General features: G+C 46.7%; 1 protein-coding gene across 18 annotated transcripts in view; it reads right to left on the reverse strand.

Annotated features, from left to right (window-relative positions):
- The window catches only part of KCNMA1 (potassium calcium-activated channel subfamily M alpha 1), an 804,436-nt gene that overhangs the window by 200,513 nt on the left and 578,702 nt on the right, over positions 1-25,221 (reverse strand). For 17 of the 18 annotated variants that reach the window (XM_066349726.1, XM_066349728.1, XM_066349714.1 and 14 more), the window contains exons 10-14: positions 22,747-22,857; positions 19,732-19,837; positions 17,272-17,354; positions 13,774-13,843; positions 7,462-7,617 (exon numbers count right to left, since the gene is read on the reverse strand). In XM_066349726.1, the coding sequence (XP_066205823.1) occupies positions 7,462-7,617; positions 13,774-13,843; positions 17,272-17,354; positions 19,732-19,837; positions 22,747-22,857 (526 nt within the window). Of the gene's footprint in view, positions 1-6,572; positions 6,992-7,461; positions 7,618-13,773; positions 13,844-17,271; positions 17,355-19,731; positions 19,838-22,746; positions 22,858-25,221 lie in introns of those variants that run through there. The other variant, XM_066349725.1, reaches the window with a different exon arrangement.

Here is a 25,221-nt window from a genome sequence, read left to right on the forward strand (position 1 = left end):
ATGCTGTATGGGCTTCTCTCTGCTAATAATGTTTGCCTTGAGAATTTGTAAAGGTCTGAGAACTCTTGAATTCAATGTTCTAGAAATTACCAGGGCCAGAGGGGAACAGAATCCCTGTTAATAGTTCATGGATTAATTCGGTCTTCATTTGAAATCGTTTTCAGGGAAGGAGCTTTCCCTTCAAGCGGGCGGCGGTCACCTCGGGCAGGGCGGGCGGGGCGGGCGGGGCGGGCAGGCGGGGCGGGCGGGGCAGGCAGGGCAGGAGGGCGGTGCTGGACAGGCCACAGAGCCGCTGAGCACAGGAGTTAGGAGGAGGAAGAAAAGATACCCAGTGACGCTGACCCGGATGGGAGACCGAGGTTCAGCAAAACCATTTCCACGCATGGGTTTTATTATGATTTGTGAATTTAAACAACACACTGACTGAATTTTCTGCCAGTCACAATGGTTTATAACCAAACCTAACCAGCCTCCATGCTTCCTCGCCAAGGATTATAAAGCTTTGAATGTCAACTTTCTCCATGGAGTCAGAGCTCTTCAGCTTGGCGAGGGAACCATGTACAGTAGTAAAAGAAGATGTTTTCACCACCCAAACCACCCCAAATATGAAGTCGCTGGTCCCGGCCCCACCTAGCCGTCTGTATCAAAGGCAGGCCAGGCTAGGCTGACGCCAATTATTCCTTATTCAGCATGCACTTTCTGAGGCCCTGTTATGACTCAGGTGCTGCTGTAGCCACTGGGGGGTCCTGCAGGCAGCCCGAGGCTGCTCCACGCTCACACCACCTCTGGGAAAGGAGGCGATACATAAGGGCCCTCGAGAGACACAGGCCTCGGGGGAAGGCAGATCAGGTCGTGGGGGTCTGCCATATGGAGGAGACAGTGATGCACATTTTAAAAATGTAATTCTGATTTTTTTTTCCACAGGAAATGTTCATTTACTCCCCAAAACAAAGGAGAAGTAGATCCTTCCTAGAGAATGTGAATTAGTAAATTTACTCCCTAGAGTGGCCTCAGAAGCCCTAGAGAAATTTATGAGTTCAATCACTTCCTTCTTGATTTTATGACACTTGCCAGGAAAACTGTGGAATCAGAAGCACCCCTTAGTAGAGATATGCCATCTCCATGAACTGGAGAACTCAGCGCTGTGGAGATGTCAATTCTCCCCGCGAGAGGCCGAAACAGACCCGCACCCGCACTGGCCCCGGACACAGAGGGGGCTCCTCGGCTCCTAATGATAAACTGCTCCTTAATCTGGGTCCTGGTGCTGTGGGGGTGTGGGCTTCCTGAATAGTTAGCAGGCTGTCCATTTATTAGACGCACACCTTTCTTATCTTATTCTTCAATTAAAAGTCTGTTTCAATCCCTTCTTTAAAATACAATTCTAATGTTTTAGAGAGAAGAAATGAACACTGAGTAAAGCCAGGACTTGGTGGAGGGGAGCCCTGCAGCTAGCTGCCCTGGGAAGGAGCGTTCTGGCCAGAGGGAGGAGCCACACAAAACTCCTTAGCCAGCCAGAGGGGGCGTGGCTGAGCGCGGAGGAGGAGAACACTGGCAACATGAGGCCAGGGAGGTCCCAACGACCTGACACCTTACGACCCACTGACCTTCTTAAGGACTTTATTCTGGTAAGTTGGAATGTCATAGAGAGATTTATGCAGGGGGTGACAAGATTTGACTCATGCTTCAGAAGGCTTGTCCTGGATGCTTTAATGGAGAGAGACTGACTAGAGGGCAGAGCATGGAGACCAGTTAGAAGGCTGGTGTAATATTAGGAAGTAGAGGATGGTGGTTTGGAGCTGACAGTAAGAATGGAGGTGGTGAGAAGTGCTCAGATTCTGGGTATATTTTGGAAGTGGGACCAAGAGGATTTCCTGCTGAACTGAATGTGGAACACAAGAAAAAAAGGAGTCGAGGATGAGCAATGGAAAGGATGGCATAGCCAGCAGTGCAATGGGAGAAAGACAGGTTTACAGTCTATTCTGGATATGTTAAGTCTGAGATGAAATGAGACATTCAAATAGACATGTTGAGTAACAGATGCATAGATGATACTGGGTTCAAGCGAGAGGTACTGGATGGAAACATAAACATGGATGTCATCTATACATTTCAAAGCTTTGAGAACAACTGAGATGATGAGGGAAACCAGTATAACTGTATTGGGAGTCACTCTACAGATGAGAGATATCTGCAGAGGTCCGCTGTCAGAACACCATCTGTGATTAGGGTGACGTCATCCGTGAGTATAGAATAAGCAGCAGCTTGCATCTCAATAACTCAAACCACGTGCATTTACTCCGCCAGATCAAACCCTCTATTCAGGCACTAGGGTTCCCTCTTGGAAGTAGAAAGCCACCTTGACCCCAGCCTTAACAGTGGGAACCCTGACCATATGTCAGAGATCCCTTCACCCACTTCCCCACTCCACACAGAGGTAAGCCCTGCTTCGAGTATGCCTCCCTCCCCTGGATAAATACCTCTAGTCCAGAGCTTACACCCACCAGCCAATACCATTTTCTGTTGTCTCCGGGAAGCATCTACCTAAGCCAATTAACTTTACTCCCAAAATACAGCAGTGCATGATGTTAGTTCCTTCTTGGGAACCTACTTCATTTCCCCACTCTGACTCATCCCAGACTAGGCTAATGCCTCATATGTCTTGATACAGTGACCTCTGCCCTTGCAGAGATGGCCAGAGAGAAAGGCCAACCAGACCCAGGGGATGGGGCTGTGCACACATGTGCCCACACACCCCAGTCTGAACAGAAGCTTCCCAAAGCTCCTCAGTGCCTCCTAGCCATAGAGTGACAGTCTCATTAGCACACTGCCTACAATATGGTAGGTGCCCAGGCAACCTCTACTGAATCAACAGTTTCCATAAAACAAACTACAGAAATCTAAGGTTTGTTCCAAGATGATTGGCACTGGCTAAGGTTCCTTCTTATCGCTGATCCTGTTTCCTCTTGTTATACCTAAGGATGAACTTGGAACCAATTTGCCCGGGTTCGAACTGCGTTCATTATTCAAATGTTATGTCCTCGTCCTCCACAGGTTGCTGAATGTGTCTTCACCCACAGTGTCTGCCACTGTAAAGTGGGGTTAATACCAGAGCCCAGTCTGGGTAGGGTCATTGTGAGAATTAGATGAGACCATCCACAGACAGCACAGCATAGGGCTTGGCACACAGTTAGGACCTGGCATACCTCAGCTATTACTAAAGATTCCTGATTTATAGTTCCAGCTCTTAAAGCATGTTCTTATATATGCATATATTCAAACACTCATATGAACATAAACATAAGCCAAAATAAAGGTATTAAAAGTGATTCCCTTGGCTACAATTATTGCTAGGATTATGCATTACTGAAAGTTTATCTCAACATGGTAAGAACAATAATGAACAAATGGTTTTTATGTCTAGCAAAGTCCACCTCAGCCAAGATACAATCTGAGTAGCATGCGCTGATTTCCCTAGTGCGTCCTCATTCACCAGGAGAAAATGGATGGAGGAGACCACGCTCTGATCAGTGTTAAGTAAATTTTATTCACAATTCCAAACCTTATAAAGTAGGGACATAATTTAAAAAGTATAGCACTTATTTTGTTTATTTTCATAACTGATTTATTCAACCAAGAAATAATTACCGAATGTATGCCACATTCCAGGCCGAGTGAAAGAGAGTATGTGTGTATAAAATGGTAGCTTAGCAGAGTTAAAATAGTTGGCAATCCTGAGAACAATTTAAATGTACTCAATTTGAAAATTTAGTGTAGACTGAAAAGAAATTTAAGAATTAATCACCCTCTAAACACACAACACTCACACACACAATTTATCATGTCTAAAGACAGCTAATCCTAGTAAGAATAATAGCACAATTCACAAAAATAGCAGGTCAAGCCTCAACCTGAAACCACATACACTGGAGAGAAAGTTGTATACATTGTAAGACTCAAAAACAAAAACAAAAATCAATGAATCTTAAATTACATCCAAGTGAAGAAGCCAAGTAGAGGATAAGCGTGGCCACTTTATCCAGAATGAGATGATGGCAGATAGGATAAATAAACTCAACTGTCTCGGTCTGTACAGAAGACATTAGGAAGATTCTCACTTGAACCTGACAGGCGAGTAGTCGGAGATCAGATAGAGGTAAATGGACAAGATATTCCAGGCCTAGCTGATAAAGTAGATGTTGATAAGTAACAGGAACCAGAATATTGGCCTTCACTCTTTAAAGGAACTCTAGGCCAAAACTGGGTGTCGCTGACAAAATGCTGAACCTGTCATTAGCAACAAGCTTCTGGACCCCTTGAGTGACTCACCTGAGCTTTCTTCTTAAAGGTATTGGCTATAAAGTCAGCATGTATTTGTTAAACAGATCCCAGCACACCAGAAACTGTAGAACACATGCCTTGAAGGTCAAATGGAATAAAGTAAGGGCAAACTGAAAAAAAGTCATTACCCCAGAGATGTGGGCTAAAAATATAGATTCCCCAGATTTTAGATTCATTTGGCAGTAACATACCAATGTGGGAGTTAGGCTTTCAGAGACTCAGGCTCTAGGGTGAGGATCTTTGAGAGCGACACTGCTGAGGGGAGATGCAAGTGCTCCTGGTACTCGGGGCTGGGTCTCTCTGGTAACTGCTACACACCAATAGACATGCTCTCTTCTGGTGAGCTTTCTCACCCTTGTTTGCAGTCTTGGCTTTTGCAAGTCTTGGCTTTTAGCCCAGTGGTGGCCTCAGTGCTTCTGCCTGTGACACCACTGTCTCAGTCTTGTTCCTCTTTCCTCTTCTTTCAGGGGGACCAAGCACATGTCTCCCACCAAACTGGGCACGGGAGAGGGTGAGCTCACACTCTACCTTTGGCTTCCAGAAACACTGAGTATTCTCAAAGGATCAAATGCTGTCAAAGCCCTATCCCACCTCCCTCCATCCCAACAGGACTGGCTGACCCCATGGAAGTGCTGACTAAATCTCTGTGTAGGACAAGGGGGACACTGGGGAAGAAAGCAATTTCTGTAGACAATAATCCATTTATAGATTTCCTTTTCCATCTGCCCCCAAATAAAAATAAGTGCAGGCTTTGTGACGCCTGGAATGAGAGATAATACATAAAACTCTCCAAGGAAAGCACCAATGTGTTGTTTATTATGAATGAAAAGAGACAAGGATGTGGGATTCTGGGGGTAAGAGCACAAGGATGACTCTACAGAACAGGGAGCATATGCTTAGGCTGTCTCTACCTTAAATGAAAAGGAAAAAAGATGATGAGAAGCCTTGTTATTCCCAGGTCAAGTGCCTAGTGAATTCCAACATAAAGACCACCTGAATGTCACATGGCCATCCGCAGAGAGCTCCCTCTAAACACAGAGGAGTTAGCCCCAGACAGAAACAACATGGTCACATAACCCTGGAAAGGAAATGTGTTTTCAGTTACACCAGGGCCGGGCCTCTCCCACTGGCTCTTCCTAAATAGGAACTTGGCAGTGGGATCAGTTGGGCTGGAGGGGACGTCCTTGGCTGCAGAGGTAAGCCCTTCAGGATTTTGTGGGAAGTTGGACAGAAGTCTTTCCTCCCTGCTGATAACAACACTGAAGAATCAGCGTAATCTCCGTGATGTTAATTTTCCTGACAGGTGGCTCTCATTTCCATGCAGGAACCACAAAATCAAAACATACGCATGTCAAGTGCCCTGTGTACAGGGGGCCTACCAAGGCCGTGCTGAATCAACACAGGGAAGCACAGGTCCTCAGACCATGGGCCGGGTCCTGGGGGGTGACTGACTCTCTACTGGAAGAATCTACCAGAGCTCAGCTGAACAAGCCAGCGAAGCCCTCTTGGTGACAGTTCTTTACCGTGGGGCTGGGCTCTTTGTGTTGAATGTAAGAGCCCTGGGGGACACAAGCTGACATCTGGCTTTTGGGCTTGTCTCTGAGTCCAGCTACACAGACCACCCTGCCATCTCCATTGTGCCTGCATTTGTCTCTTGCATGCAGAGGACCAGCACCTTGGGATTAAAAAGCCATTGAGAAGAATGCAATGTCCTTATTTATGAACTGGGTCTGAGCCAGAGATCCAATAAGTTGAGGTCTTTGGGCACACAGTGACTAGAAGAATTTTTTTAATCAAGGCATCCATTGCTAAAGTGATTGAAGGAACTCTGAAACAATTTATTCTTATAGAGAGAGGAATGTTGATTACAAATAGGCTAAATGATGTGAATTAGGTGGGTACAACAGGTACATCCTGTTCTGAGTCAAACAACGAAGGGAGGCCCAGGATGAGCAGGCCATGAGTCAGTGCACTGCCTGCATGCACCCCACCCTCGCCCCCATCCTTCTCGCTGCATCCAGGGCTGTGTCCTCACTTCCACTGAAGACCTCATCTCTGGTAGCGGATACAGCAACCAGGCAGCAAAAAGCCGGGGATCGCACATGGTTGATTTCAGAGCTTTTGGCCCTTTTTGTGGTGCCTCCTGGTGACTCACGCCCTTCCCACCTCAAGTACTACTAATTCAGGAAAGGTACTGTGAATAAATAAATAACAGGGAGGGTAAGGTAGCCCAGATCTTGAGCCAACGGCCACCAATGCCAAATTAGAGAGACTGAAACTAGACAGGCTCTATGGTGCTGGTTTGCTACCTTGACTGGTGGGGCTTGGAACAATTCAAGGACAAGGACTAGTGTATCATTATCCTGAGCTCCGAAGCCCTCTGAATAGAAGCATGGACTCTCCACCCAGTATCCTAGAAACATGCTTGTCCAGTGAGGACTGAGTTGAGTCCTTCTTCGCCTGAGTTGGTCAGGCAGGCAGGAGCCACGTGAGGGCAGCTGCCCGGTCAGCTCTGCAGAGTGAACCGGCCGACTAGGAGGTGAGCGTGTCCAGACTGCCCATCTCATGGTGTAAAGAGTGCTCCTGCTGAGGACTCGGTTCCCCGTTTCACTCTCCGCTCCAACAACCATGGCATGTCAGTCCTGCTGGCCTCCTTGATTGTGCAGAAATAAATAAATGAATTATGTTGTTGGGGTTTGGGCTTCAGCACAAACACATGGTCTGCATTTATCCGCACAGTGAGAGGTCTACCAACCACTTGATGTAAAAGAGCAAAATGATAATTCTTTTTTTTAGGCGCATTGGTGCCATATGGAATGTATATAAATCATATTTTTGTTTTAACAGCGAAGGCTTTGTTGATAGATAAACATGTGGTTTATCTAAAAAAAAGAGAGGCTTGTGCTTTGAACAATCATTTAATGGCTGTGGATGTGCCAAATAAAAATAAAAACATAATTTTGAAAGGAGTTGGCCACTTGCCCAAATCTGTAACGAGGAATTTCTCCTGAACCAAAGTGGTTAAAGCCCGTCGGTCTGGTTCGAGTTTAAGCTGTGCTCTCTACTCAACCCCACGACAAATTGAATCCGAGGCTAATGTGCTCTAATAGGACAAGACGTTACCTTTATGAATGACCTCATGGAGAAGAGGTTGGCGAGCATGGTGGAGAGGCCCTGAGCCAGGCAGCTCTGGGCGATGAAGCCCAGCTTCAGCTCTGCGAGGCAGATTGCATCATCGCCCTCCTTCCAATTCCAGCTCGGGATGTTTAGCAGATGGGCCTGTGGAAAGAAAAACAGTTATGAGACCTTACTTTGTTAAATGTTCAATTGTTTAACATCTCCTATGGGAAACGTGGCACTGCCCAACTGCTCAGGGTCATACAGCCTTGTCCTCTCTCTCCCTGGCCTGGGTCTGGGCTTGGTGTTTGACTCAAATCTTCTCTCCACCAGACTTTAGACTCTTCTGCACCTACCAAGGCCAGGACCTCCCCTTGAGTTAGTCCTTTTGCCAAATAGGGCCCAGAGGAAAAGTCCTCTTGTGACATCAGCCCATGCTGCTAAGATGTCTGGCTAAGCTGTTCATAAACTGGCACCTCAAATGGACTCTAATACTGTCCGATGGCAGTGTACTTCAAATATTTTTTTAATCTGACTTGCCAATACTCCAGATCAGTGGCTCCCAAGCTCAAGGGGCATTACAGTCACCTGGAGGGTTCAAACAAAAACATGCCCCCCCATGACTTCTGATTCACTGGGTGTGGGGTAAGGCTAGAAATTTTCATTTCTAAAAAGATCAAGGTGATGCTGAGCTGCTGAGCTAGGGACCACACTTTGAGAAGCACAGCCCTAAATCATCAGGCAAATCACAGTGTAGACATGCTACAATCTGTTGCAGATGGACGGATCCCATTCAACAGTGAGGTCAGATGCTGAGATAAGGGCAGAGGCATGCTCATCCAATTATTACTAAGTGGCATGGAGCAGAGTCATAGATGATACACTGCACAAAAGAACCAAAATTTAAAAAGTCCTCCAGAGTTGGGAAAATGGTCAAAAAACCAACCAGGAAAGATTTAGAAGTCACTATGTCAAGTACAGCATTTAGGTTAAGAAAAATCAATTATATAAATTCCAAATGAGAAGATCTAACTTGGCAGCAGACATGAGGAAAAAGAAAAGAAAAAACTTAAGTGTGTGGGTAACTAAAACCCAAAGAGAGGCCAACCAGGTGACAAACCACAGAGAAAGCCAACGTCTGCTTGTTGGAAATAGTATCCGGATCAAGGAAATGAGTGTTCCATTCTGACGTGAACTGGTCAGGCTGGTTCCAGAGTACTTAATCCAATTTTTTTTTCTTCTTCTTTTCCAAGTGAATGGAAGGCACATAGAGAGACAGATTCCTGTATGCACCCTGACCAGGATCCACCCAGGGACCCCCATCTGGGGCCGGTGCTCTGCCCCTTTGGGGCCATGCTCACAACTGAGCTATTTTTAGCACCTGAGGCAAAGGCTCTACTGAGCCATCCTCAGCACCAGGGACCCATGTGCTTGAACCAAACGAGCCATGGCTGTGGAGGGAGAAGAAAAGTGGGGGTTGGAAGAGAGGAGAAGCAGATGGTGGCTTCTCCTGTGTGCCCTGACCAGGAATCTAACCTGGGACATCCATATCCCAGGCTGACACTCTACCACTGAGACAACCAGCCAGGGCCCAATCCAGTTTTTATGATCAGCTCTAAGAAGGGAAGCAGACCATTTGAATAACTGACAGAGAAAAAAGTAACAAGCACAGAGAGGCATAGGTTCTAGAAAACACCTTTGAAGAACAATTAAGAGAGCCAGCAGTATTTGGCCTGAAGAAGGGCCCCAGCTTCAAGGAGACTGGATGGTTACCTCTGAGTAGCTAGATGCTGTTGTGATGAAGAGAGATCCGGCTTGTCTTGCTTTGTTGCAGGGGTCAGAATTGGAGCTGACTAGAGTATATTACAAGAAAGCAGTCATTTTTGACTTGTTTCATAAAGGAACTTTCTAAGGATGTCATGTGTATAATAACTGGAGACGGCTGCCTCCACAAATGCAAAGTCTTTGTCCCTAAAACTCAGTAAGCATCCAAGTCCCAGCAGAAAGACCTCTTGCTTCGCATGGGAGAAAAGCCTCTAGAGCAGCGGTTCTCAACCTGTGGGTCGCGACCCCACGACCCCTGTGTTTTGGTTGTTCGACCCCCGCCGGGGTCGCGACCCACAGGTTGAGAACCGCTGCTCTAGGTTCTGCCAGTGCCAAGACTCTAACAGCCCTGAAGTCACTGCTCCTCTCCACACACGAGGACACCACAGCGGCTTCCCTGCACCCCAGGATAATGCAGCAGTGGTACTGGAAGGAGCTGGGAGGCTCCAACATGGAAACAGAGGGACAGTCCAAAGGCTCCAAGTTCTGCTTTCAGAAATACTGCTCTTGTGAAATTTCTTCTTGCAAAATCCCATTCTGTGACAATCTCGTGCATCCTAACCCAGTGGAGTCTATTCCTGGGAGGGATGGCTGTGTCCTTCCTGATGACAACACTATAAAACAGCCCTGTATGTGGGCCGTAGCAGATGGCAATTTCTATCAGGCTGTGAGTATCAGGGACCTTCCACATGTTCTATCCTCAGTCCAGCAACTAGCTCTGCCCTTATCCCATTTCTATCCCAACACTTCACTGGCTAAGGACGGCCTTTTCCCTTTCCTTCCATGGCACTGTAGAGATAATATCTCAGTCTAAGTGAAGAAATATTCATGTGCATTAACATCATCTGAGAAGAATGAGAACTTAAATCTAAGGAATGAACAATTAAATCATCAAGTGTGGAAGGTGATTTGGATGGCCCGAGCCCCAGACAGACACTACATAACCTTCACGGCAACTTTAAACAAACAAACAAAAATACACAACATTTTCAAGAGGGTCTCTCACACTGCCATGTGCCATCCAGGGTATAAAGTTCAGGCTTTTAGGCCTGAGTCCCTCCTGTGCCCCGCTGGTTTGAGTTCCTTAGACATGCTTTACATGTCATTACCCAGGAACGCCATTTGTCCCATTCCTCAGGCTTCCTTCTTTGGCCCCCACCCCTTCTGCAATCGCAGGGCAGGGAGCCACAAGGGATGTGCCGCCTCTAGGACCAGGGACGCCTGTGTGCACGAAATCAAGAGAAGTGACTGACCCAGGAACTCAAATCCTTTGTTTCTGGCAACTCTGTCCTTTTCCATTCGAGGGCGATCTGGACCCAGTGGGAAACGCCAGCGTGGCTGCATGGGGAGCTGGAAGCAAACTCTCCGCTCTGGAGGCAGGCCCGCCGAGCAGGCTGGAAGGCAGGTACCAGCTCCTGCCACTGGGCCAGGCCTCAGCTCAAAAAGAAGGAATGTGAAACCAGAGAGATAACTCAAGTCCCAGTGCCATCTCTCACTACACATAAAACTGGGGGAAGCAACTATGAGGAGCAAAGAAGGTCACGTCCGAGAAAACACTTTGACACTACTGCCCAAGTGTAAGGGTTTACAGTGAGAAAGCTCCAAGAACCCGCATCGGCCTTGGGCCCTTAGGACTCGGCTTCCTGGTTAGAGAAAAGACCTCTTTCAATAAAGTCTGCTGGGAAAAACTAAAAATCCAGTAATAGCGACATCATCAGGAGGAACACCTTTCTAAGATGTCATAACTCATTCTTTTCTTGAAGAGATTGAAGCCATTTATACTCAAGTCAGAAAATTTCTTGGGCCATATTCTTTCCATGTTCAGAGATGGCTTGGCGGGAAGTGTTTCTCTCCATAAATGCCAGTGATATTAAACAGATCCATTTTGGAGAATATCGATCCTCTGTAAGGCCTACTCTGAGGAATCACAGTTGGGTTCAATGGGCTGTGGCTCTATTTAAAGAGAAGGTAGTAGTTGGCAGTTCTGCCTCTTAGCTCAATGGCTGCCAAGTGACCACGAGTTGTGCTCACCAGAGCTGCTCTGTCTGAGACAAGCTCAGAGCCCCAGGCTGAAGCCACATTAAGATGTTAAAATGCACAGATGGTCAGATGAGGACTAAATGAGATAATGGATGTCAAAGCTCTTTTAAAACCATAAAATATGACACCAATGTCTGAGATTATGATGATGACTGACTCAGGGCCAGTTTTACATAGAGAGAAAGCAGGCAGCTTCTGTACGTCCCTCTAGGTCCCAGAATATCACCATCATTTGGTCACAGGGGCCTGAAATTCTTTATATTTTAGGTATGGTATCAAATTATGGAATCAACTATCCTTTGGAATATGTTGACAGTGATATAAATTTATACACATATACCAAGTTCTTTCCTGAAAGCAAGTTTTAATGGATGGAGACCTCTGGTGAAGAGAAAGTGCCAAAAAGAGGAGGAAAAATAATATTGTATGGAGGGTGGAGGAAAAACTATCGAAAGGGTCGGTAGGAGGACCTTCGGAAATAGCAAAAATATAAAGCAAGATGAAGAATGTCTATTTTGCAATTATACAAGGAATAAGATAACAAATAATGACCAGTGGACCTTCTGAGTTCTTTCTCTAGAAGAAAGAAATGAAACGAGAGAGAAAGAGGCCCTGTATCAAAGTCGCTCTGTCCCTTGCACATTTACTCATCTTCCAGGGCCACAGTCTCAGAGAGCTTTCTGCTTAACTCTAATACCCAAAAGGATCAGGGTGGTTCTAAACAAATTGTGTTTTAAACCAATAATCACGGATTGGTTGGTGTTATCATCATTGTTTCTGAACAATTACAATGCAGAGGTTTGTGAGAGACATTTAGCTTGCTATGATTATGTGACTACAGACCAGGTGCCATCTGGATCCTAGGTCCACTGAGCTCCTTTGAGTTTGAGAGGAATCACGTAGCTGAAATCCCCCTTAATTCCTTGAAGATGCTACATCAGCACTCACTGGAAGCAGAAAGCAGGAAACTGACATCCCTTTGTAAACATACCGCATTAATTTTCTTATTCAATCTAAATGCAGCCAAAAATCCAAACAACAGCTCAAAGCTCTCCCACACTAAATAAAATTTCAAATCACAAATGAAAGAAGGACAGTCTGTTGCCTCAGGAACTGTGGCCAGCCACAACCTTGCTAAGAAAAATCACATCCACCTACAGGGACTGCTGTCAGAAAACCTCTCCTAACTGAGGCTTGTGAGTCACCAACATCCTCACTGCACATGTCCTTGGGTATTCCGGAGACAACCGGGAAGGACAGTGTGACCCTGGGTGGCCACTGGCTGCAGCACAACACTGTTGGCAGTGGAACCACCTGCCGAGGGCTGGGCAATGGTTGGCAGCGGGCAGCAGATCTGAGTGCAAGCCAGTCACCGACAGCAGGCTTCCCTCCACAACAGCCTCTGATGGGCCTCCACACAGCAAGAATGGGGCAGCGCTTGCCAGCAATTAAAAAATAATGGCATGGCACTGGAGCATTTGGCAGAGCGGGGTCTTCCCTTGGTCAGCTGACTGCTTATTTCGTAGGGAATATGGCCTGTAAGATGGGACACAGGCTCATTCAAAGCCCAGCGGGGAGTTATTCTGTTCAGACAGGACACCTGGTTCCAGGTACTGAGAGGCCTCCAGCTTCTAAACCTCATTAAGGGGATAACTGGTTCCATATCACACAGAGAAAGGTGCCACCTTCCCTCCTCCAAAGCTGTCTTCCTGGGAGTTTTATGACCATCCAAGGGAGGGAGGGCTGCCTTGAACGAGACTGGTCTCTGGAAAACAACAGACACCAATGTTTGTTTTCCTTTGCAGTCCCTCTTGTAAAACGTAACACTAGGAAAATTCCTTTACATTTAATCTCTAGGTAGTCAACTACTATTCCTGAGCTAACCATGCAATTCTCATCTTGACTTTGAGAAAGCCATGTTCTGCATTCTCTACCCGACACGTGTTCTGTTCCCCACCTTCACCTGGTCTCAGCTAGAGAAGTCCTATTAGGGACACTCTCTACACTTCGAGTACTAAATCCTTGAGGATGCAAAGTAGAACTTCTCCTTTACTGTATCCATGTGGGGTTAGGGGGGACCAAGCTGAGTGTTGACCACCTTAGGTAGATATTCAGTAAATACCAACTTAAAAAATCAGTACAACACATAAAACTTGAAATTGTTGGAATGGCTCTAAGAATACATCCATATTTCTGAACCTAGAGGTCCAAGAGATGCTTCCTGATGACTCAGTCCATGCAGGAGCTGAGCTTCCTTCCAGCGGCCAACTTCACGCAATGTGTTTGGACTGAAGAAATGTCCTCAGGAGGCTTTTGCCCACCACCCGCTTCAATCAGTCCTCTGGATCCCATTGTTGTGTGTGCACATGCGCGTGTGTGCTTGGCTGTATGGTGAGGAAGAGGACGCTGGACCAACATGTGCATTGAACCCGGGACGGGCTCTCCCTGTCCTACCTTATTGTGATACTGCAGCATCTGAGTGATGATCCTTATTTTCGGGTGGTAGTTCTTTATGGAGATGACTCTGAAAGAGAAAAGAAGAAAAGCTGAGGCAGGGTGTGCCTTGCCCTGGAGTCGGAGGGGCCTATTAGTTTGATTACAACCCAGTAGAGTGAATGTGGGGCCAGCAGCCAGGGCCATCCTGAAGGGTTGCAGGCATGGGGCCAAGTTCAGCTGTGTTTCCACCACCATACCCTGTGGTCATGTGAAAAAGAAACCACAGAACAGCCACAGACTGTGTCCTGGGCATACAAGAAGAAAGGCCATGTGGTGCCATCAAGATGAATGAGGCGTTCTGGAGCAAGGCTCAGGGCTTGCTGCTTACATAGGCATCTAAAGAGAGCAAGCTCAATTCGTGAGGCCAAGGGAGGTTTGCGATCTCATACCCTGGGGAAGAGCCTAGAAACAATTCGTCATGAGTCCAATTCTCCAGGTTAATAATTTGAGACAACAATGACAAATCAAACAAGCATGCTGACAAATGACTCTAATTGCCATACACATGGCCACTCGCAAAAAATGATTGCTAAGCAGGGCTCTTAGGATTGGATCAACGACTCAGCCTTTGATAGCTAAGAGCATCTAAATGACAACTTTGATGCTGGTTAGGGATAAAGGGTAAGGCCTTTACGAGGTCAGGATTGGATTCGGTGGAAAATTCCTTCAAAGGGCCCTCCGTCCATACTCAGTATTAACCACTGCCTGCCCCTCCACTTCGGTTCCTGTAACAATCACTGTGTTCAAAGGGGAGGGGCAGGGAGCAGAGGAAGAGAAACACCTGGACTCCAGTCCCAGCTATTGCACTAACGAGCTGGGTGACCTTCAGGAAATCCCTGGTCTCTCTGTGACTGCTTCCTCATCTGGACATTGGGGGCAACCGTACCTGCTTTATTTATTTCACAGGCTTGGTATGAGAAGCAAAAGGAAAGACCAGATGTGAAAACGCTTTGAAATCATTAAAAGCTCTCCCCACATGTAAGTTATGGTTTTTGTCATTACCAACTCTGTCAGAGGTGACATTGTACATTTCCTCTGTGACAAGGAAGACTAAAGAATGGAATTCTACAGAAAGGCCCATCTCCTAAACCCAATCAGCAAAGCAAGTACATTTATTCCGACCACCCCCACAAACTTCCCACCACGAACACAACGCCTCATCCCTCTTCTGTGCAGAGCTGGAGAGAGGCAGTCAGCCAGGAAGCAGCTTTGTTTGAAAAGCTACAACTTGTGAGTCTCAGAAACAGATCACATGCAGGCCTCTCCTACACAAATTCACCCTGGGCTTTTGCACTTGGAGGATTTAATTTTATTTTTGAAAAAGTGTTGTGTTGGCCCTCTCTTGTAAGGCAAGGACTTTGAGCCTCTGTCAGCCCTTGGAATTCAGTTCACAGCATCAGCCAGTTTTCTATATCAGCTCGTTTCAAATGGATCTCTGACATTTTAATTTTAAATGGGGCAGATTGGTCTCATTAAATTAAGAAAGAAGGAGGATTATACAAATAAAGGAAAGACAGAGCCCATTTTTAACCCTGAGCCTCCCATTTGCTTTCACGGCCTGGGCCTTAGTTTGGATCCTCGGATTCTCGTTAACGGATGGCTTTGTTACATCTCTGATGCCAACCTGCTCAGCCATCTCTATGCCTTGGCATCATGTCCGTCACCCTGGTAACCTATGTATCTCCATACCAGCCTTATCACAGTCAGCACTCATAGAAAATATCGTGATTAAGAGAAATGCCCGTTTCAAAGCTATTATCACTTCAGTAAGTCACTTTCGAAGGGAAAAACAAAAGGCAGTGCTAGTCTCAAGCCTGTCTGTGGGGTCGACACATTAGGCTTCATCTTCTTTTGATTTTTTGGAGGAAATTTTGAAGAAAAAGAACCCTCATTCCTTAAAGTGTACATTGTTATCACTTCAAACAATCCAAAATCCTAGTTGGAGCAAAGAGCAGACTGAGCTGCCTTAAGCTGAGGCTGCTGAAGTCACTTTCCAGCTGTGACTCGTTAGGGCACAGGCCCAGGTGTGGAAGCACGCTCTCATTCCACCACCGCCCCACAGCCTGGCAAGTCCACTGCTTACAAGAGTTCATGCATCAACTTCCTTAAAACGCCTGCACTAATCACATTGCCAAAGAAAAGCGAGTAGAAAGAGAACATCACACCAGATGTCACTTGCCAGACACAAGGACCAGATGCTGAGGGGAGGACTTGCTCATCCAGAACGCACAGAGGAATTCGCCCACCTCACTGATGGGAAAGTCCATGTCACTTGGGGCCACTGATTAAAGGCAAAGAATGAAGATGCGAGCCCTGTGATGCTGCAAAGGCAGCCGCCAGCCCCCTCTCTGAGTTCCCAGGACACAGGAAACCCGGCCACAGGCAGAAGCGAAACCCCAAAGGTGGCTGTTCGCAATTAGGCAAAAGTTCCTGGGAATGTAGTGGGAGGGCGATGTTTTCTCTTAGTTCATTTCTTCTCCAGAAGGTTCTCTTTATTATTCCCTCCCAGCTCTCTTAACTACTCTGCAATTTATGCTCCAGGAAAGAAGAATTCAAAAGGGCTTTAACTCTCTATCTGGGGCAAAATATCTGAACTTTTTAGGCATTTTATAGTCACAAGATATCTGGAATATGGGTCTATGAAAAGAACAAAAACAGAATAGTTTTCTCCTGAAACAGTAAGGAGCAGGAGTTAGGCAGAGAACGGCCCTGGACAGGCTCAGCCCGTGTGCAGGAAGAGTACTGGGAAGTGTTCTCCAAAGAGTGCCCCTCTCCCAAGAGAGGTGCTATACAAACTAGGCAGGTTGGGGGAGCGAGGTTGTAGTCAAATAGGTCTGAGATATTTCCTATAGCACATTCTCTTTAAAATTCATAGCAGTGTTAAAAAGCAATGAGAAAGTTTTCAGTGAACAAAACTATTTCATTTTGGGAAGTTGGTAGAAACTAACTGATGAACAAACACCTCTCTGTGAAATTAACCAACATGGAAAGCTCATCCTGGGCACTACTGACGTCTGGCCCAGAGAACCCTCCGCCGTGGGGGTTGTCTTGGGCATTATAAGGTACTGAGCACACTGGACGTGAGGAGGACTATCCCCTAGTTATGACAACCAAGGGCATCTCCAGGTATTTAAGTGTCCCCAAGGGACTTAATCAGCCCCAGTGAAGGTATCTCAGGTCCATTTGCCCGTAGGAAACATGGCCCCTTACTTCAGGCCTATGCCTACCTAAATGTATCTTTCCATTCCTGATCCTGTCTAAGGGATTTCAAACTCAAAACGCCAGAGCCCCCATCTGCTAAGGATGAGCTTCCTGTTGACCAAGCCTGTGTCACTGCCCTCCACACCCACCACAGCCTCAGCTCCCCCCAGGCCTATGCCAGTGGGGTAGCATGTGGGAGAGACGGTGCTGGGCAGAGGACCCAGTCCAGAGCCCTCCCTGGCTTCCCAAGGCTACCTCATGATGTTGGAGGCATCTTCAGCGTCGGGGTCAGCGCAGTACTTGTTGGCAAGGATGAGGCACGCGTCTGCTGACTCTATCTAAGACACCAAAAAGAAAATCACAGAACACAAATGTATAAACGATCATGCTTGGTAGAAGTCTCTATTTACAGCTCTTGGGGAATCTGGTGCTTTGGAAAAAAAATTAAAGAATACTGAAAAATTATAGATTTTGTCAAAAGTGTGAGCTGCAAGGTCTTATAGCTGTTGGAGAGTACAGCATGTTCCGTGGTAATTATATAGTTTGTTTTTTGTGTGTGTAATAGAGACAAAGAGACAGACAGAGAGAGGGAGAGACAGGGACAAACAGACAGGAAGGGAGAGAGATGAGAAACATCAATTCTTCATTGCGGCACTTCAGTTGTTCATTGATTGCTTTCTCATATGTGCCTTGACCAGGGGGCTACAGCAGAGCGAGTGACCCCTTGTTCAAGCCAGCGCCCTTGGGTTCAAGCTGGTGAGCCTTGCTCAAACCAGATGAGCCCACGCTCAATCTGGCAACCTCAGGGTTTCAAACCTGGGTCCTCTGTGTCCCGGTCCGACGCTCCATCCACTGTGCCACCACCTGTTCAGGCTATACAGTTCATTTTGCATAGTCTCTTACATGTGACCTTTCCAAATTTCTTTAAATAACAATTAACTAGTCTTTTAGTCCATTTCCCCCACCTGCACCTACTTTGCCCACCATCTGCACCATTATCCTAATTTTTCCAGGCGGGAAATGGAGTTAGGTAGGCTAAACCCTTACTCTCAGGAAAGATAACTGAGTAGTTTAGACACAGTAATTTAGACCCCAAAGTTCTTTCACTAACCTTTTTTACATCTTAACTGGGGAATAAAAGAAAAGGAGAGCCCTGAATCAGGTAACAACTCAGTACTGTTTAGCATTCAATTAACACTCAGACATTTAAAAACAACAAATCTCTATGTATGAAATGCTGTCTTACAGATGATCTCAAACTATAACCTACAAGCTTATCTAAACATAGTCAAAAATAATTTATTCCTTTGAGGGGATCACGAGTTATGCTAATAATTGCTTACATCTAAATTAGTTCCAAGAACAATAACTGTTTCCTCGAAGTTCTCATAAGCTTTCATGTTAGCCATAACTTGGATCATGTCTGGGTAATGTTAAGATAATTCTTATGCTTACAGAGTCATGCTGGCTCAAGCCTGCAAGCTGTCCCACTTGGTGAGTTGTACCTAACAGGCCATTTCTGCATTTGGTAAGAGGCATGGCTTCCTCCTGTCTCTGGTTTTCTTTAATAATCCAAAGAATTAACTCAAATCTTTTTGGCTCATTCGCATTTGCCAGTTACATTACTGAATTTGTGGTGACCACAGTTAGCATTGAGATGTCAGAGGATTCACGATTTTAATCTATCCTCATTGGCATGCAAATATCCAGATTGCTTACAAAACTGGTAGGAGATGAGTAGAGCAGCAGAGTCCATCTTATTATTGTGTCCCATTCCCATGTAAGCCTCATGTGTGCTTTTTAAGAAGATGCTACCACCTGACCAGGTGGTGGCACAGTGGATGGAGCATCGGTCAGGGATGCAGAGGACCCAGGTTCAAAACCCCGAGGTCACCAGCTTGAGCACAGGCTAACTTCTTGAGCGTGGTGTAACAGACATGACCCCATGGTCACTGGCTTGGAGCCCAAAGGTGACTGACTTGGAGCCCAAGGTCGCTGGCTTCAGCAAGGGGTCAGTGGAGCCCCACAGTCAAGGCACATATGAGAAAACAATCAATAAAACATCTAAGGTGCCGCAATGAAGAATTGGTACTTCTCATCTCTCTCACATCCTGTCTGTGTGTCCCTCTCTGTCTCTCTCGCTAAAAAACAAACAAACAAACAAACAAAAAATACCTTACTTAGTAGATTATGCAAAGAGATTAGCCCATTACCAAGTGATATTGAATACCTGTACCTTTAGGTTTGCACCTTAGTCTCTGGTGGGGGAAAAAGAAAGCTCAAAATGTCTTGCGGATTGATAAAATTTTATTTTATATTTCATCCTTAATGTTCCTTTCTGATATAAATAATAGATTTCAGAGCCGTGCTGAGTCCGATTTAAGTATTCAAGGTAGGAGTAACTATTACTATGTTGTATATGAGACTATTCAGTCCAAGCTACTAGTCCACCTCCTTTAGCTGTGCTGATTCTGAGGGCACTAGCAAACTAAGTTTTATGTTACGACCTGGTCAAGTGTGGAATGCTTACAGGTAGCTTACAGGTACCAGCAGAATAAAGTCCTGGGACCCATGGAAGGGTGCTGTCAAGGTTGGTGGTATCTGGCATATCAGGGGTTAGGAAGTGCCTCAGCCATCCTGGGGGCATGCCCCTTACCATAGTCAGGCACCCCCCTCGTAGACAGAATGAAAGTAGAAGTCATCCCTTCTTCTTACCTTGACTCTTGCAAGATCATGCGGATTGAGGACTGAACCCTGATAAAATTCCACCTGAGTGAAGTGCCGTTTGAACAGAGCTTCCAGCTCCAGGTTCGGTGAAATGCTGAGGAGGGAGAGAGGAGCAGCCATTAACATGAGACTCGGGTGCTGCAGCCACCACGGCGCCTCCTCTGGGTTCCCTCACGGGGAGACCTGAGAGAAGGCTTTCCCGTTCAGAGAAGCTCCCTTTCTGGGCCTAAGTTAAAGGTTCACACTCAAGAGAGGTAAAACCACAGCCAACTGAAAACCAAATTCAAAACCAAGGTAAAATAAACAGGCTCATGACTTTAATAAAGTCTAAGTCATGTGGGGTGAAATGGCTTCGATGTCATCATGCATGGAATCTCTCTGGCATGACTAGAGAAACTGAGGCTGCAGCATCAGGGATTAGCCAATGGTCTCCCTGGCCACCCCCCTGCTCCTCCCTCCATCAGTAGCCTTTTCCCTGCTTCTCGACCTCTTGGACTTCTCATCCCCCGGGGTCTGAATCAAAAAACGTCACTCCCGAGCACCAGACACAGGGTTCATTTACTCTCAGGGCAGTTCTTGGTTCCCAGCCGTGTACACTATTCGTCACCCCTGGGGCTGAGTTATAAAGACATCTTTCCCATTGGCGGGCAAAGATTAAAACATTGATTGACCCATTCATTTACTTATTAGTTCTGCAGAGATGAAAAAAATCTACTCTCTCTGCAGTACTATACTAGGTACTGCGAGATGATATTTAGTAAAAACCCACTAAGTAGGGCCCTGGCCAGTTGGCTCAGTGGTAGAGCGTCAGCCTGGCGTGCAGAAGTCCCGGGTTCGATTCTCAGCCAGGGCACACAGGAGAAGCGCCCATCTGCTTCTCCACCCCTCCCCCTCTCCTTCCTCTCTGTCTCTCTCTTCCCCTCCCGCAGCCAAGGCTCCATTGAAGCAAAGATGGCCCGGGCGCTGAGGATGGCTCTGTGGCCTCTGCCCCAGGCGCTAGAGTGGCTCTGGTCACGACAGAGCGACACCCTGGATGGGCAGAGCATCGCCCCCTGGTGGGCGTGCCGGGTGGATCCCGGTCGGGCGCATGCGGGAGTCTGTCTGACTGCCTCCCTGTTTCCAGTTTCAGGAAAAAACAAAACAAAAAAAAACCCACTAAGTGCCAAGGACTGTGTTAATCAACACTCAACTACCATTTATCAAGTACCTAGTGATAGCAATTTTTAATGTTTTGAGCATTTACTACATGGCAGATACCATTCTAAATACTTGACAAGTATTAACTCATTTAAAGCTCAGAACAACCCTAAAGAAAGACATGTCATTAACACAAAGCTCCAAGAGGCTAATTAACTGGGCCACCTACTATGATGCTGACCCTAATAGACACTGGGGACACATAGGTGAATCCTAACAGTGGGAGCTTCATCAGAAGCCACCTTGGTGATTTGGACTAAAGCCGTGGTCAAGAGAAGCATAACTGTGCAAATCTGACCGGCTTTCAGATTCTACGCAAACCCTGCTTGCAGCCAGAAGCCTGCCCTTGTAGTATAAGCAGTGGTGGTTTCTCCCTGGTGCAGATGCCCTGGGCCATGCTGCCACTCGGTTAAACTGACTTCAGTCAGGTGACATAGGATCAGTGTTGTGCTCTAACGTTGCACGTGTACTCATCTTGAAATGTTGCACCAGCATGAGGGCAGAACCTACACACTGGTCTTCTCTTGTACCTTCTCAAACACTCAGCGAAGCACAGGCCCCACTGCTGGTAACCAGCAGCTAAGCACTGAATGTATCGGTGGATTCTGCTCCTGCGCCCACGACCTGGCTGGTCTTTACAGAACTTGGAGGAGTTGGTGCTGAGAAGAAAAGTGCTGGTACTCAGACAGGGTGGTCAGTTTGGTATTCAGTGAACAAAGCCCAGAAGATGCCCAGAAGGGGAGCTTGTAGGGGGATCACCCTCTGTGGGTTATCAGAGCAGGACCTACTCTTGGGCAGTCCGACCGTACTGAGCCAACATCCACCTGTAAGCTCTGTCTCTCCGGCAACTCAAGCCTGGGGCCGGCCCCCTGATGGCCCTGTCTCCTTAAAAGGAGATGGTCACGCCAGCACGCTTGAGCCCCCCAATTCTCCATCCCTGCAGCAGATGACCTTTTACTTAAAAGGGGATAAGACAAAGCTTAAAATCAACACTGAGCAGATGGAAGATGTCTTGCTTTCCTCACCTGTGAAACAAACAAAATAAGACCTAACTTCCAAATTGATTATGTGACCTAATGCATTTTGTCTTTCACAAGGATAGCTTACATTTATTGGGCAGTCACTGCATGCCTGATTCTCTCTGCATCCTTTACACAAGTTACTTCTTTTCATTTTCACAACTGCCCATGGAGGTAGGTAGAGAGAAACCATGATGATCTGCCCATCTTATAGATGTAGAAACTGAGGCACTTGTTCAACAAATAACTGGTTGGAATAAGATTCAGAGCAGGTATTCTGAGTCCGGAGTGTGTACTTGGACTCCCTCTGTCAATTACAGGAGAGACTGTGCCCATGGTGACCAGCAAGCAGTGTCCCCCACTGGAGGTTCCTAGGAACCACAGCTGCTGTTGTTAGTATTACCTTACACCTGCCTCCTGTTGTGTTTGTTTCTTCCGTAGTCCCTGTCATTTCTGCACTCATAAAGTATCCGCCGTAGATACTGTGGACACACCTGGATCACACAGATCCAGACAGCGGAGGGGACAGGAATGATGTGTGTGACCCATAATTAATTCTACTGTTATTTGCCAGAATTACCTTCATAGAGGCCAGCACCTCTCTCCTCACTGAACCCTTCCCATTGGTGGATAGCATCCTCTCCAGCGGCCAGCAGGAATCATGGTCCATTCATCCTTGCCCTGCCCCTAATGCCACCCCCACACCACCGCGCCTGCAGACATGCAGGGTGTCCCCCTCGGGGTGTCTCATTGGGTGGAGAGTCTCGAAACAACAGGGACCTCTTACTTGTGAAGAAAGACGATCTCCACATTGACATCGTCCCGGTCCTTGTGCAGAAAGTCCTTCAGGAAATTGGAAACACTCTCCAGAGTGATGTGTCCACAGACCACAATGTGCCTGAACGGGAGAGGCCAGTTAGGTGAGGCGTGCCCAGCGACAACCCAGACACCCACTCCCAGGAGGACAGAGAAAGCTGCAAGAAGCATATGTCTCCTCCCGAGGCCCCAGCAGAGGCCCAACGCCTGTCCCCAGAGGGCGGTGAGGCAAAGCAGCAGGCTGGCAGGTGCTCAGTGCTCCTCGACAGAAAAGGCATATGGCTTCTCACCTGATGCTGCACAAAATCCTATTAAAAGCCCAACCGTTTGGCCAAGTGGTTTTATGCATTTAACAATAAGTGACATTATGCTTGCGCTTAAATGCTGTATTATCAAGTCCCTTGCAGATTCATATCTCTCCCTTTCTGCCCACAAAGCGTCCTCTCCAGAGATTTACTGAATGAGTCTTGGTTTATGACATAGAGCTTATCAGGTAATGAGATAACAAATCTTGCTGAAATGATGATTTTGTGTGTAAGAAAGAGAACTTTTATCAGGGTGGCTAATGTGCGGCTTGACACATTATGGGCTCTGCTGGCCATAAGCAGTAAAAAGGAAAATTTTGCATTTTTCTGCCATAACTCCTCCGACAATGGGGGCATGTAACACTTTACAGTAAGTGAGCATTACTCAGGGCTAAATGGGGAAGGGACGCCTATGGAATCGGAGATCAGCGGCAGACCTAGGAGTCCCCAGACAGCTGCTTTCTTAGGATGCCAGGGGTCTGAAAGCCAGACGAACTGACCTCAAGATGGGGAGAGTGAGGAAGGTCGGAAGGGAGGAGGCCGGCACTGTTCCCCTTGTTTCAGGGTGGTCTGGACTTCTGTTTCTGGAGATGGTGGCTCCCCATGGGGAGAGGAGCCCCTCTTTCAGAACTGTTGGGATGAGAGTCTCCCCAACATCTTTGGGCTCCTGGACCAATCTGCCTTTGACACCAAGATATGCTGTGGCCACTTACATTTGTTATATGATACTCGACCAGGACTAAGCACTTTGGTACAAGAGTCATCCCCAGAACCAAGAGTCAGGAAGTGGACAGATGAAACCCACTGGCTTAGAGTAAAGAGGTTGCAGCAAGGGGCTCAGGTCCCTGTGCCCCTCGGGCTGATAGTGACAGAGGCGGACTCCCTGGCTGGGCTGGAAGGCAGGAGCAGGTGGTGAACATGAAGTGCAGTAATTCTGTGGGAAAATTTTAAATGGCCAGGTCCCTTGCACTTCATAATTGCCGTGCACATTCCAATAAGGCAGAGAGCACATGGGCTGGAGGCGGCTCATAACAGGATGATCACTTATGCAATGTTCCATTAGATGCCATTACAATAGCCTGCCCTTTCATTGTAATTTGGTGCTTGACTAAGTATGTGAGAATAATGCAGTAAACTCATTGGTGAAAGGATAATGATGCAGAACAAAGAGTAAATCAATAATACGCACGATGCAGTTAATAATATCACCATTATGGACTGTTATTGTTACAGAGCTGCACTTAGTGATCGGGCAAGCAGAGGCCATCATGGGGACGGAAGCGTGTGGACAGCTATCGCAGACAAGACATCTGACCGTGATCACTGTGCTCTCTAGCCTGTGCCTGCTAGACTGAGGGAGGTCCCTTGGCCATCCCTCCACATTTTATGCTCAAAAGCCATGTGACTAACCCCTTCCTAAAACACACAATATGTCAGAATACATGATATAAATTAAACACTTGCATTATATACACTTTTATCACATCATACCTTAAAATGTGTCTTGTGGCACCTGTGTATTCATATGGACAAAACAGGCTGTCTGAGTCTGCAGGATCTGAACAAGATTTCTGATTTTGAATTTTTCAAGAATGTTCAGAACGTGACTGAAAAACAGGAACTCCCTTCTGACTTTTCCACAAATGACAGTGGGACTGCTTGGGTCAGTTCTAACATCAGAGCACCTCCACAGGACTGATTTGGGTTCCACCTGGCTACAAAGGTAAGCCAGATTTGAATCCCAGCTCTGCCACCAAGTATGTGTGACCCTGGACAAGCTTCTTATTCCCATTCAGTAGATGAGGAGGCCGAGATGGTGGATGCCCCCAGCCGGCCTCTTGCCCCAGGCACTACAAAGCTCACAGTTCTACACCAGCATAAGCCTGGTTATTATTCAAAGTGGGGCACAAATCAATGAAAGAGCCAGGGAAATGCCTGAACATTCATCCTTCCCATCCTGTACGCAAAGAACTGAATGAACATCTGCCAGCACCCCCTCTTCCTCTCCTGAAATCATTCATTGCCAGGACAGATGGATGAGAAGTGGAAAGGAAGGAGATGAGTTCACCCTTGAATCAAAGGCTCAGCCAGCTGATTTATTCAGCCTCAGAAAGACTCAGGGTTCTCTTAGTTGAAAATGT

Source organism: Saccopteryx leptura, chromosome 9 (assembly GCF_036850995.1).
Source record: "Saccopteryx leptura isolate mSacLep1 chromosome 9, mSacLep1_pri_phased_curated, whole genome shotgun sequence".
Taxonomy (NCBI): Eukaryota; Metazoa; Chordata; class Mammalia; order Chiroptera; family Emballonuridae; genus Saccopteryx; species Saccopteryx leptura.